Source organism: Notolabrus celidotus, chromosome 12, assembly GCF_009762535.1.
Source record: "Notolabrus celidotus isolate fNotCel1 chromosome 12, fNotCel1.pri, whole genome shotgun sequence".
Lineage (NCBI taxonomy): Eukaryota > Metazoa > Chordata > Actinopteri > Labriformes > Labridae > Notolabrus > Notolabrus celidotus.
The window spans coordinates 21,931,274-21,946,168 of record NC_048283.1 but is presented as its reverse complement, the minus strand read 5'-3'; the positions used below and the strand labels follow the sequence as shown (position 1 = coordinate 21,946,168).

The 14,895-nt window shown below is 37.9% G+C and overlaps 1 protein-coding gene across 3 annotated transcripts in view; it reads right to left on the bottom strand.

The window, feature by feature from the left end:
• Positions 1–14,691, bottom strand: part of LOC117822922 (F-actin-uncapping protein LRRC16A-like) — a 90,217-nt gene extending 75,526 nt beyond the window's left edge. For 2 of the 3 annotated variants that reach the window (XM_034697878.1, XM_034697880.1), the window contains exons 1-2: positions 14,169–14,691; positions 6,127–6,224 (exon numbers count right to left, since the gene is read on the bottom strand). In XM_034697878.1, coding sequence (XP_034553769.1) covers positions 6,127–6,224; positions 14,169–14,208 — 138 coding nt within the window. In that variant the 5' untranslated portion in view covers positions 14,209–14,691. The remainder of the gene's footprint in view (positions 1–6,126; positions 6,225–14,168) is intronic. The other variant, XM_034697879.1, reaches the window with a different exon arrangement.
• Positions 14,692–14,895: the final 204 nt, after the last annotated feature.

The window sequence follows — 14,895 nt, the reverse complement described above, 5'->3', positions numbered from 1 at the left end:
GCTCAAAATGCCCATCCCTAGAGGACAGGTTTGGAGTACTGTGCTCTTCATTTCCAAATGTGACACCTAATGAACCACACACAAAATGTTAACTGCATTGTCTGTATTCTGTCAGGGACCAAACTATTTACTGATAATTCCTACCTGTCACATTGTTAGAGTTTTAAAGAACACAGCTGTATTCTTTGACTCTTCTTTTCCTCCACTCCAACCCCTCTGCCCTGTACAGTCATGCCATTGCTCCCTTTCCATCCCTTCTTCCATCTACCCCTCCCCTTCTCCTTCCCCTGAGTGTGTTTCATGGACTGATGTTATTATCTCTACCTCCTTCATCCTTCCATCTTCAAAAGAGGTGGATGACTATCTATTAAGCTGTAGTGTGCTTAAGAGATGCCTGGGGCGTTGTCGTGCTCCACTCCCAGTCAAAGAGAAGCTAGGTGGGAAAAGGGGGGGAAGCCTTGAGTATGTTTGACAGACTGATACAGAAATCCCCATACTCCTTCTTTTATTAGATGTGTATTTTACAGTTCAGGAAGCTGCTCTGTGCTGTCAGCAGTCAATTAAGTGCATTATTTTATGTGAATGTAGTCAGTAGTAAGTTCAATAAAAGTAAACTAATAACATTGGGCCTCATTCACCCACCCTTCTTTAAAAGACATTTTTTTATTAAAAAAAAGAAAACCAACCTAACTCCTGTACTCTGAAGCTAAACCTGAATATTTGAAATCATCATCATTTGTTATGTTATGGTGAAATGTACTAATTTCAGAAAAAAAACATTCTGGAAGACATCTCACGACCCTCCATTTGTGTCTTGCGACCCCCCAGGAGGTCCCGACCCACACTTTGGGAACCCCTGACTTAGATGGTTAGACCCTCTGGCTGTTGAACATCCAACTCCATGCCTCCAGTTTGTACCTCGTGTTTTCTCTCAAATATTTGAGGTTTTAAACCCAAGCTGGGGATGTCACCAGGGTTACTTTGAAAATATGTAAAGCCCTATCCAATGCTTTAGAGGACATCAAACAGCTGACAGGACAGTGATCTCCATATGTGAGATCTCTGGAGTGATCTTTTAACATTTTTTAGAAACACTTTATTCTGTTTTATTTAACAGCTGACATTTCTTTTATTGCAGCATTCAAACTCAAATCAGTCTGTAAATATATACCAGATACAGTTTTGTTCTTTCAACATGTCTAACATGAATACTACAACATTCACAGGCTACAAGTCCCTGACATGTTTGTGTTCTCTCTCAGCCATTTCCTCTATAATCGGTTACTCAAACCCTGTTTCTCTGCAGAACAACAAACAGAGGTTTATTTGTCTAGTGCGGTCAAGTGGAGCGTTGATACAAAGTCACCGAGTCATTCTCATGCTCTGGATGAAATACCAGAACCACTCTACTGGAATTCCTCACTCCCCAGTACTGACTCCCACTACTTTGCATTGTTTTATATGAATTTGAGAACTACCAGCCCTTGTTTCCAGTTCCTACATTGGCATCATTGTTGTTATAACCACGACGAGTTAATAGTGATTTAGTCCCAAAGTGGGCTTTACTTGCAGTGCAATTGTGTTATTTTTCTGCCCATGTCTTAATGTATTCCTTTTATTGTATCTGTGTTAAATATGGGTCACTTGTAAGGAATACAGCAAGCAGTATACTGGCAGGTTGCCCAGAACAATATCCACATGCAATTTGCTAGGCTATTTTTCAATTTCTTTAGATTGGATTAAAAGACACGATTTTGCAGTGATATATGTAAAATGCAAGTTTATCTGGAAGATATTTAGTGGCTTACAATGCTTTCCCTGTCTGTTTTGAATTTACAACATTTCAAAACAAAGATGTGAGTAATAAGACTAGTTTAAATATACTTGAATACCCTTTTTGATCAATGCTTTGCTAAATTATATTTGAGTACAACAAAATAAACATTAGGTAGTAACATGTCTCCAATGAATAAACTACATCAAAAGAAAGGCAGTGATATTGATAGCTTTTCAATGTAGCCCAGGGGCAGTGATTTTAGTAGGTCCATGGGAAATGTATTGGTCCCCAATAAAATGTATGCTTCTTGAGAAATTGTAGGGTTAAAATATGTATAATTAACATATTCAGATATGTTCAAAATGTAACTGAAATTTAGAAAATAATATGGTATTCTAAATAACAATAGCAATATGTTCAATTTTTCTCCGTTGGCCTTTGAAAGTTGCCTTTCACTACTTACTGAAGAAACACTTTGGATTTTAAAATGGAAAATGTTGTCTGAGCATCAGATAGCATCTGCAATTGTTAGCACTATTCTGAAAGCCATACAAGTATTGACAATGAATTCTAAAAAATGATAGCTTCCACCAAGAAAAATCTGCCTTTGGAGAAGGAAAACTGTCTGATGCTTTAGTTTAGTTACATGACTTGGACACTGACTTACTATCTATCACAATATCCAGCAGCAACAAACCGGCGAACGGTTGCAAAAACTGGTTTTGTTGTCCCTGTGATGAACATCAAACAATCACTTATTTTCCCACCATGATCACCTCATTGTCTCTCTGCTGCAAGCTTATTCACAAACCTTAAACAAATGCCCGTGGTTCACTGGATCCAATTGTCGTGATCTAGTATCCCTGGATGGTTTTGAGGTCATGCCCTCAAAAATGTAACATTTCTTACATCAGTCCTTCAGTTAATTAGCTATCTATCATACATACTGAGGTGAAATGTCAGTATGTAATTGAACACACACACAAGAGACTGAGGGGGCATTGACATCAAGTTATAGCTTTAATAATAAGCTGAATGCTTCTTAGCCTTTGAGAATACATTCAATGCTTGAGCCTAAGCAGCCACACCCCTGCTCAATGCCAGTACTGCAAATGTATTGTCCTCAAGTGACAACCTCCGATCTTAAAATATGAAGCCCATGCGGAAGTGCTAAAAACTGCAGTTCAACGAGCGTCCGCTTGAGGCTGGCTGCAGAAACAGTGGAAACCACACACACACCCTTCAAAAAAGACGACCTTTACAGTAATAATAAACATGTTTACAGCCTGGTTCAAAAACAGTTTAGGTCTGAGTGGCTAATTTCTCTATAGGCACACACTACAGGGGTGAATTATTTTTATAACTAGGTATTTTTGAAGATATTAAACTTACAAGTTTTGCTCAAATAAGGACATGGCTGACTTGATTGACAGGCGGGCAAACTGTAGCTGTTAGCGAAAAGGCTAAAGGCCCGCCTCTTTACCTCACACTAGCTTGGACAAAGTTTGGTTGTGTTCAGAATTTCCAATATTGCACAAGCTGAAGACTGGCTTCAAAACAGCGCTCAGGAACAGATGGGTAACGTCACAGATACTACATCCATTTTTATACATTCTATGGTTGACACCGAGTTATAGTTTTAATAAGCTGAAGTAAGCTAAGTCCGTGGGATGCATTGGTGATGAGTTTACTGTTTAATGAGTCAGAGACTCAGGACGCTTACCTAGCAACATCACTGGAAAGGTACAGTTTCTTTGCATAAAAGTTTGCTTTCTTCTTGCCTTCCACCTCTAAGTGCTCCCCGATCATTTAGTGAGAATAGGAGGTGCAACAGTGAAGCTCAACATTTTGTCTCTCACCTCTCCTCTGCTTATGATATATGGAAGCAGGTATAAATTAATATAAAAGTCTGGAGATAAAAGTTAAACATGCCCACAGGCCTAGCTGGTGCAAAAACAAAATCTCTTTTTAGGCCCATTCACAAAGCTTTTCTGTCTTTTCTTTGGTGTATTCCTCACTGCGCTGTAGAGGTAAAAGCTTCATTCCACAGAGAGTTGCGTGACTAAAAGGCTTCTGTCAATCACACATACACACATCATTCAGATTCATTAACAGCAAATACATCAAACTCTATGGACCCTTCTTAGACACAGATTTACATGAGGGACTGTTCTGTCTCAACTATCTCTAGCTTCTGATCTGTTTTAAGCCTAGAAAAAGCTCATATGCATTTTTAATGATCTACCAGGTATCAATTATTCAGTATTCATTGGATTTACCGCTCAGTGGCCAGCAGATAATGATCTGAGCTGCTATTTCCTCCTGGTCACTAGACACAGTCAGAGATGACAAGATTTGTAATGCATGAGGAACAAAATTCAGTGAAATCCCTTAGGAATCAATAGAAAATGTCAGAAATAACTTCATCATCACATCTTAATTTTTACTTCAGTATGGCAGTAATTTTGTGATCAGTTAGTCCAATGGTATACTTAAAACATACCTAATTCTTCATAATAGCTAATTTCTCCTTCCACTTAGACTGATGAAATATATATATATATATATATATATATATATATATATATATATATATATATATATATATATATATATATATATATATATACAATAGCTAATTTCTCCTTCCACTTAGACTGATGAAATATATATATATATATATATATATATATATATATATATATATATATATATATATATATATATATGTATATATATATATATAATAGCTAATTTCTCCTTCCACTTGGACTGATGAAATATATATATATAATTTTTTATTATAATTATTATTTAAAAAGCAAAGCAAAGCTAAGCAAATCTTACAAATAAGAACAAGCTGGTTGCAGAAAAAAAATACTTGGATCAAAACCTTAATTTTTGTGATTTTCAGTTTTTGATATCTAAGTTTAAAACATGTTTAATGTTGTTTCCTAAAGCCTAACTTACTTAGGTGCTGTGTCCACAGCCATCATTTTTTGCTAAAAACAGCGGCAGTGGACACAGCGTTACATTTACTCTGTTACATGTACGTGAGAGTATTTGTTTTGCAGAGCACTTTTTATACTTACTCAAGTACATTTGTGTTGAAAAATATGTACTTTTACTTCGTTACATTGGGCTGTGCATTTGCTACTTTTCCCATTCCTTTATTTTGTTTACACTCAGCTGATCTCTCACACAGCTCCTTCTGTCCCAGAGCTATAAATAGTCTCAACACTGAATGAACAGAGAAGTAGCTTCGCCCCCTCCTCCACCAACTGCGTTATACCTGCGTCGCCTTTGGAGGAACATGTAAACTCTGTGCCCAACATCCAGACTCTCTTATAACTTCCAAATGACGAGGAGCAACTGTCACATTATGCGCTGTTTACTTTGTTCTGAAAGGTGGAAATCTTGAGCTTCAACATAAAACAATGAAATCTTAAAAAGCAAGTTATGGTCAGTAATCAGCCAGGCAAGCTAAGGATAGTTCTGGTTAATATTAAATCTTAAAAAGCATGTCATGGTGAGGAATCAGTGAGGTAAGCTAAGGATAGTGCTGGTTAACATTACATCTTAAAAACATGTTAGAAATGTTGGAAAGTAATCTAAAGTAACTTATAAGAGCAGTAAGGTAGCATGCTAATAAAAACAGCTCCTTCTGAAGCTCAACAGTCACCTCAAAGATTCTTCCTGACTGAATTCATGGTCTTTTTAAACACTTTAGTGTTCAATGTTTTAGTACTTTCAAGTTTTTAAGTAAGATGTACTGAAAAAGTGAAAAAGTCAGAAAAGAAAGTTTGGAAGGCAAAGATATCTGTTTTATTGGAATGATGGAATATTAAAGATTTATAGATCATTAAATGCCTCATGTTCTGATGACATCTCAGACACAGTTTGAAGTTTCAGCTTGTTTTAAAAAATGAAAGTGAGTACATAAGTTTGTGCACAGTGCAACTCCTCTTTTTTTAATGTTTGAAAGTAAACCATGCCTAACAGCATTCATTTTGGCATTTTCCTGGTTATGTCACTTTATTAAAGGCAGTATGCTCTTCACGTTGTTATTACTTGAGTCATCATCATTGTAAAGTAACAATACTTTTACTTGAGTACTGTTTCGGTTTACTCTACCAACCACTGGACACGGCACCTTAATCATTCACATATTTTCTAATCTAAGTCAGATTCATTATACTGCAATAAATCATTCAGATCCAGAGAAATACTTTCTTTTTCAATGTGTATGGGAGTCTTAACTGTACATATCAAAAGCACAGAAATGTGTGACAAAATGACTGACATCCCCCTTTAATGAAGAAGTAGCTTAAAAGCAAGGGTTGACTCACCAACACTCTGTTCTCTGTCTTATCTCCTTTGATCTCCAGTTTGACTCTTTTCCTCAAAGACAGCTTCACCTTCCTCCCCACTGCATCCCTCACGCTCTCTGCACACAGAACAGGAAAAGAAGATGAAGAAAGGAGACACACTGCAGTTTAGAAAATACTTGGGAATTTAGTTGTGATGAGTAACATTGTTAAAACAACAAATAAGATATTATCTTGGAAGCTACATCGCACAACCCTGGACAGTGTTATAAACCATGATAATCTGTCTTCTATAATTCATTGAAGCTGTGGTGTGTATCATGAATTCTTTCAATAGGTAAGCTATTTCTGCTCTTTGTAACTGATCTGGGATCTCTTCTTGTTTCTGCTGGGATGTGATACTGAACAGTGGTTCTGACATGAAATAAACATACATATACAAAATAGGGATGGGCATTTCAGGCCAAAATACTATTCAATAATCACTGGCATTTATTCAGCGATTATTTTTGTTGTGCTGCAGGTGTAGACAGTAAAAGAAAACACTCCACTACACACCTGTCCCGTTAACGGTCCGTTTGTGTGGAAGTCGCGTTAACCAGCACCGGGACAAGGTGCTGCTAAGTGAGCACTGTCCCCAGCTTTATGTCTGTGTTTCTGTGACGCAGCAGCGTTGCATATGTGTTTACATTTTACAGCCATGCTTAGTGTCTGCTAGTGTCTGTTTCTGAATCTCACACCACTACACACATATTTCCAGCAACTGTCGCTAATGTTTTCTTCTTCTTTTGCTATTTAATGCAGTTAGAATTCTTCTTCATAGATAGATAGATAGATAGATAGATAGATAGATAGATAGATAGATAGATAGATAGATAGATAGATAGATAGATAGATAGATAGATAGATAGATAGATAGATAGATAGATAGATAGATAGATAGATAGATAGATAGATAGATAGATCTTTATTTGTCCTTAATAAGGAAATTTGTTATCACTGTCTGTACAAAAAATACATATATAAAACACAAATAAACAATAAACATGTGTGAAAACTGAGTAGATGGGTGTGTTGGAGGTCCAGTGATATGTTGCATGCTCTGCTTATGATGGCTCTGTTGTTGAGGTCAGACAGGTTTGGGTGTGGGGAGGTGAATGATTTTTGTGGCAGTGTTTGTGGTCTGTGGTTCTTCTGTTACTTAATGCTGTTAGTATACAGCTTTAAGACGCTCTTAAGCCACCGTCTGGCAGGGATACCCTATTACATTCAGGCACCAGTGAAAATGATGAAAATTTGAATTTCAAAAGGAGATAATACTCACAATAATGCTTAATAAGTGAACACATTTTCAAGCATTAAATAATCATGACCCCTCTCTAATACAAAAATCCAAAATATGCGAATAATGTTAATAATAATGATGGGACAAAATATCAATATTGCCAACATATTGTGTTCCTGACTTGTTTGATACAATTATCAGTATTCCAGCACTAAATATCAATCAACACGTAGATCTCAATATTTTATTTGAATGACCACAGTGCTCTAAACAGACTCCCCTGCCAATTTGATATACAGCACCACTACTTCCTGACTCCGAGCGGTGGTAGTAATGGATGGACTTCACAGCCATGGTCATTATATTATTGTCCTGCAATAAATCAGTTATCACAGTGCTGTAGTATTCTGATATGAATTGTTATCATGGGCTATGTATCACATGTTGTATCCTATTGTATCATATAGTATCCTATCATGAATCATCAGGCAATTCCTGCCCACAGTTCATATCCAAACATTTTAGTAAAATAGCAGTTAGATCTACAAAAATGAACAACACCACAATTCTGATAATCATCCAAAACATCAATCAAGCATAAAAACTAGAGGACTTGTGAACTGATGCGGCTCTTAAGTAATCATACAGTGAAAGAAAGCCTAGGACTGATGCTCAAAACAACAAAGCTGCAGAAGGATTTTTTGCAAGAATATATACAATCATTGACTTACTCACAGACCTTGAATTAATACAAACTTCATAAGTAAAATTGCACTTTCAGGCTTGCCTTAGCTTATTTTATTTGCTGTTTTTTTTTTTTTTTACCGTTGCTATCATTGCTGAATGTTTTCCAGAAACCACATACATACATACACATTCAAAAAAGATGATCTTTACAGTAAAAATAAACATATTTACAGCCTGGTTCAAAAACAGTTTAGGTCTGAGTAGCTAATTTCTCTATTGGCACACACTATACAAGGGGAGAATGTTTTCCAAAACTCATTATTTTTTAAAAGATATTAAACTTACGAGTTTTGCCCAAATAAGGACATGGCGGACTTGATTGACAGGCTTAGCTGTTAGCGAAAAAGCTAAAGGCCCGTCTTTTTACCTTACACTAGCTCGGACAAAGTTTGGTTGTGTTCAACATTTTCAATATTGCACCCGCTGATGATTGGCGCTAATTTTTTATACAGTCTATGGTTATACACTATTTTTACTATGCATCGTGTGACTCGAGTCCCTTTATAGGGTACAGTGTTACTCATTACAGTATCACTAGTGGACTATCGCCCACCTCTACTCACTGCAAAAGTTGAACTTGTGTTGAAAATGAACAAAAACTTGGTCATTTTTGTTTAATAGTTTGAGTCTTGTGAGCGCCATCTTTGCAGCCTATTCTCAAGGGCTGATTCAGCTGAAACCAAACCTTGAATGAGAGCCAAGAGAGTCATCACAGGCACACAGGATGCAGCGAGAAACATATATCATTTTGTGATAGCACTTATGAATGTATGTTCACATGTAGCTCCCCTTAAAGAAGCCTGTGATTCAATAAATCACTATCTGTTGATGACAGCAGATAAAGATGTTTTAATAGTCACTGTAAGTTCAGTTCTCAGTACATTGTAGCTTCTAACTGAATCTGTGTGGTTTGAAGTTTAGTCCCTTAGCTGTATACCTGCTGAATATGTTCAGACATTGGCTTTTATATTACGGTTTAAGGAGTTGTATTATGTTCCTCCTGCTTAAATAAATACAATGTCCTGATACGGCTGTTTCATTAGAAATGTACTCAAATAACATGAGTTCATCATCTCAACTCTGCATTCAGCTGTGTAAAGAGTTACATTAGTCTGCTACTACGTCATCACATGCACATTCAAACAGGTAGAACTGTTGTAATGGAGATATTGGTCCCTGCTAGGGCTGGGCAATAATTTGATAACGATAATTATCGTGATATAGTTTTTCTCAAAATAAACATAACAAATGTTTGATAAATGTTTGATGTATTTAAACCTGCAATTACACCCTTCAACCACTGGAACTGGAGGGGATGCTAATGTGCCATCAGCACTATTTGCCACCCAACATTACACCAAAAAAGAAGATGGCATTGAACAGCCAATTATGTTGCAGGGTAAGAGGTGGGCAGGCTTAAAGATCTTTGGAGCGGAATGTAAACACAGTCGTTAGTCTAACACTGTGTTGACTCTGCGTTAACTATTAACTTAATAAACTTCATTAAATATACTTTCAGGATGTGGATAAAGGAAGAGCACGGAGACAACTTCTGCTGTGCATTTCTAACATGTTTAGTGTCCACCTCGAACACTGAATGCTCCCACTGCACTGTGGGAAAGAATACCACTCGACCCATAACCCTTAGAAATCTTAATGGGGAGTGCAGAACTCAAAACAATACTCTGAAAAACTGATACATTATATACAATTAGATATATATTTTCTTGTAAGTTTAAATCAAAATATGTAAATTACCTGAGAAACAAATAATCTACAAACAAAAACTTCACAGAAAAATCTGATCTTACACAAAAGACCTGCTCCTTGTTGGCCCTGTCAGAAATGAGGGATTCAAGAAGCTTAGGCTAAGAACTATACCCCAAACACAAGCTAACAAACCATCTGGTTTCTTCAACTTTCACTCAGGGGCATAAATCTGCTTTTAAATCTAAAATAAATAATGATTTGATATTTATTGTGATAATTATCGATATTGACTTCTATGAAAATTTTTATCGTGATAACGTCTTTTTCAATACCGCCAAGCTCTAGTCCCTGCTGTGACCATGTCGAGTCAAATCAAGTTGAGCCATTCTAGCACAAAGCCCCAGACAGACCCAAAGAGTCGATGCAAGTGAACACACCTGCTTAACGCAGCTGTTATCCGCTGACATCAAACTTGGAGAGGAGAGAAGGCAAATTTACCCAATTACTGAGCCACTAGGCTCTTTCACTGTAAACATTAACATCTGCCTTGACACAAGGAGCATTGCTCTTTGATCAGAAAGCATGTATGTCCGCCTGGCTCTGCTCTACTTAATATTGTCACTGTATGATCAAATTATGACACTATTTTATCACAAAAAAAATGTATACCAGTATCATTACTGCATGATATGGCACACCCAGGTAGTGATTGATTTCAGATGCATAAATGTCTTTCATAAAGATTTTGAGGAAGTTGGTATAACAAAAAATAGGCTGTTTTACATCAAAATCTTTGGATTGTGGTCACCATTTTTCCGTATTTTCACTCAATCCATAAACATAATCAACAGATGAATCAAGGATAAAAAATAACTATTTTCTAATATTCTAACTCTGTTTTGCTGTCCAGATCAGTTGTTCGCACAGAAGGTGCCTCATCTGCTAGGGAACTGGCTTATTGAGCAGATTTGGGTCAGCCACCTCTCCACGCTCCTCATTCACCACCACACAGTGGCTGATACAGTCTGTGCACAAGTGTATGAGACAGAGGGGGATTCTGTGTGTGTGAACATCTGCAATGGCATGCATGTACCCTTGCTTAGAGGCTTCCTCAAACCATCAACAGATCAAAGTGAAACTAATAATTAGAGAAAGTGCACACGGTTCTTCTGCCAGCCTTGCTAAGAGATCTGTGAAAACCAACTCTATTTCTGCAACATATCTAATACTGTGGCCGTCTTCTACAACCAATAAGTCACAGGAAGGGCTCCAGTAGGTTTCTACATTAAATTAAACCTTTTATTTTAAATGAGCCTTGGTAGTTTTAGGTCTAAGACTGAATAAAATCTTCTTGCAGACTCTCGTATATCAGTTTTGACTGACTCAATTGTATCTGCTCTTTCATTAAAACTGTTTAAATGTGGCTTTTAATTTGAGGTCATTGTAATAGCCAAGATTTATCTCATTGCTTTTACAATAGTTTTGTTCCTATTTTGTATCGTTTGGAATTGTATTGATTCTTATTGTTTTGGGAGGTTTTCTAATCAATGACATGCCACTGTTTTTAGTCTTCAAAATATGATCTATCGTACTCAATTTCTGTTCCTAATTGCAGTCCATAGGACCTCGGATTTGCTGAAAGGTGCCATATAAATTAAGTTGGGCTTTAAAAACAGCATAAAGTTCTTGAGCAATGGAAGAAGGTCATGTGGTCTGACAAGTCCAGATTTACCCTGTTCCAGAGTGATGGGCGCATCAGGGTAAGAAGAGAGGCGGATGAAGTCATGCACCCATCAAGCCTCATGCCTACCGAACAAGTCTGTGGGGGCAGTGTTATGATCCGAGGTTGCTGTAGCTGGTCAGGTCTAGGTTCAGCAACGTTATGCACTCAAAGACTGAGGTCGTCTAGCTACCTGAATATACTGAATGATCAGGTCTTTCCATCAATGAAGTTTTTCTTCCCTGATGGCACGGGCATATTCCAAGATGACAATGCCAGGATTAATCAGGCTCACATTGTGAATGAGTTGTTCATGGAGCGTGAGACATTTTTACACATGGATTGGCCACCACAGAGTCCAGACCTCAGCTCCATTGAGAATCTTTGGGATATGCTGGAGACGACTTTGAGCAGCAGCCCAACTCTCCCATCATCAATAAAAGATCTTGGGGGAAATTAATGCAACTCTGGACGGAAATAAATGTTGTGACATTGAAGAAGCTTATAGAAACGATGTCAAGGCGAATGCACGCCATACTCAAAACTGAAGGCGGTTATTAGAGTGTGCAAAGTTTTTTTGGGACAGACAGTGTATATCAAAAGTTCTGTGTCAAAGACATTATGTAGGATGTCCCCGCTGCTGTTATTCTGAGCAAGTCAACATTTAATGAAAACCAAAAGCCGTTCTAGCCCTCCTCCATCCGACCCTCTTTTCTAGAAAGGTGTCTTTTTCTTTGGCACACCTCTACAGGAAGTATTTTACATCATTGGAAGAAGTTTTTTGACTTTCTATTGTTTCCATTCTAGCATGACTATTTGCTGGAAACACAGCTTTAACCACCTGTTTAACTCTGAACCCTTTTATGAAATATTAAGATTATATTGAATATCTTTAAGCAAACAAACTCATAACTCAATGTAAACACTATAGCTTTAATAAGGATCTGGGACAAGCTTAGACTGCTTATGAAGCAGGTTGAAGCAGTGCGCCATGAACACATTTAAACTAAATGCAAAATATACTCACATCAAACAGGAAAAAGATACATATTTCTGTTGAGTGAGTGTACAGGGATAAAAATACATGAAACCCGGGACACTTTAAAATAAGCGAGTGATTGGCTGAGAAATTCCATGACTCAGTGGATAAATAGAGAACAGACCATGTGACTACATGACCTGGCAATTTCCTTTAAGTCTTATCTATATTCTGCTGCTGTCTTTGTGTCTTATGTGGAAGAAACTGAGCCAAAAGAACACTGTCGTCTTGAGAGCGTCCACAGATGAGCTTGTGCTTGTCCAACATTGCACTGAGGTGTCAAAAACTGAGCTACTTTGCCAAACCAGAAAAAATCCTTGACTTCAGTCAAACAGCCAGCAGGACTATATGGTGTATATGTCCAGAATCATTGCAAATAAATCACAAGGAAAAGGGCAGACCTCAGCTAAAAGGATAAGAGACAGTTGGGCTATTAGACAAAGTTACAAGGGGGGGTATTCCTAAGCTTCGTGAGGAGGATGACAGGTTGACCACTCAGATCTAAAGTATTTAGCTTTTCTTCCAAGTACAGACTGAGGTCTACATTACATTATCATTAACAGTACAGGCCCCTTGTTAGACAAAAGCATGACTGTATGTATACACAGCTTAAAGCCAAGTCTGCTTTTGACTGTAGAAAATGTATTAGGAATGCTACTGAACTTTTACAATAATAACTTACAAATAAAGCTGTCTGGGAGCCGGATACCCTTAATACTGTAGCCATTACAAGTTGGCCATGATTGCCGGGAATAAATGCATTGCTCTAATATGGAAAAGCTCAGACCCTCCTACTCATTCTATGTGGCTTAAATAACTTTCCTCTTACATGGCTTCAGAGAAAATGATGTTCAATCTGAAAAGAACACCACACCTTTTCGATAAATGTTGGTCTGATTCCAGGAACCTCATGTGTAACACTTGATAGTCGTTAGTGAAGTGATAGCAAACGTTTTGGTATGTACAGGCACTATCATGTGTTGACATACACTGCTGGACTTGTTTGGATTGTATTGTACTCTTTTTTTTCTTTTTAATTAACCCCTACTTTGCAATATGGCCATTGTCTTGGGGTGGGAGGGACTGGTCATCAGGGTTTTATTTTGTCTATTTGTTTGTTTGTCTGTTTGTTCTTTCTTAATGTATTTCCATTTATGTTTCTCTTTCTTCTCATGGTTATTATCTCATTGTTGCATGTGCAAATTACTTCTGACCTCATTTGTTTTTTGTTCTTTGTTATCTATTTAGTTATTTATTTTTCCTTTTCAGTTGCTACATGTACAAAACTAGTTAAGTGTGCTTATCTGTTTGTTACTCTGTCATAATTGTAAAAAAACAATAAATATATTGTAAAAATCAAATAAAAATACTGTATCCATAAATATTCTAGGATAAATATGTTGACCGAGCCAAAATACTGTGGCTTTAAAATAGCCTATTTGTGTACCAGCTTAGTAAGGCTACTAGCAAACTCCCACACCGCACAGAGATCCATTAGTGTCTGTATCAGTGATTGTTCCAGTCCACACACATGGCTTCAAATGATTCGTTTCTGTCCTTACCTAGCAGCTCTTTGGGAACCTCTGACACTTCTTCGCTCATTTTGCTGAGGGTAATATCCAAAATGATGAGCAGGGTCCAGTCAACACATTCAAAAGCCTCAAATCAAGAGGGAACGAGGAGCGCCAGTGAGAGAAGTCAGGTGGTGCCGCCGCCGGTGTTCGTCTCCCGGTTACATGCTCCTCTCCTGCTCTCGCGGTGTCCGCAGAATGTATCCGCGTGTTGTATCCTTTTTGTATCCTTTCTGTATGTCCAAACAGCGCGCTGTTTGGAGGTTTCTGTGCTTCAAAATAGCATGAACAAATCCCGCTAGAGTCCCCTCATAACCATGGTGAAAACAAATATATTCAGCGCTCCAAGGAGATGAAAGGAACACCATTCACGTACATCCTCTCTGGCCGCTGCCCTACCGTAAAGCTGCTGTCGGTAATACAGTAGCAGCCAATAGTGAGAACCACAGCCCCTCCCCGTTCGGTGATGCGACAGCCAGGGAGCCGATACGATGCCAGGGCGGTGTGGCGTGGCACGAGGGGGCGTTGGTTGTGGTGTCAGCGAGATAATAATAAGCAGGATGCACCAGTGCTTCCAAAAAGCTGGGAACAAGGGACCTCTAGCGGTTCCTAACAGGGGCTTCATGCAGGCAAAATTGTAGGGAGGAGCACGGTGAGAGTGCATGTAATTTTCAGTATTTTATACAGAGCCGGCCCTAACCGACTTGGTGCCCTAAGC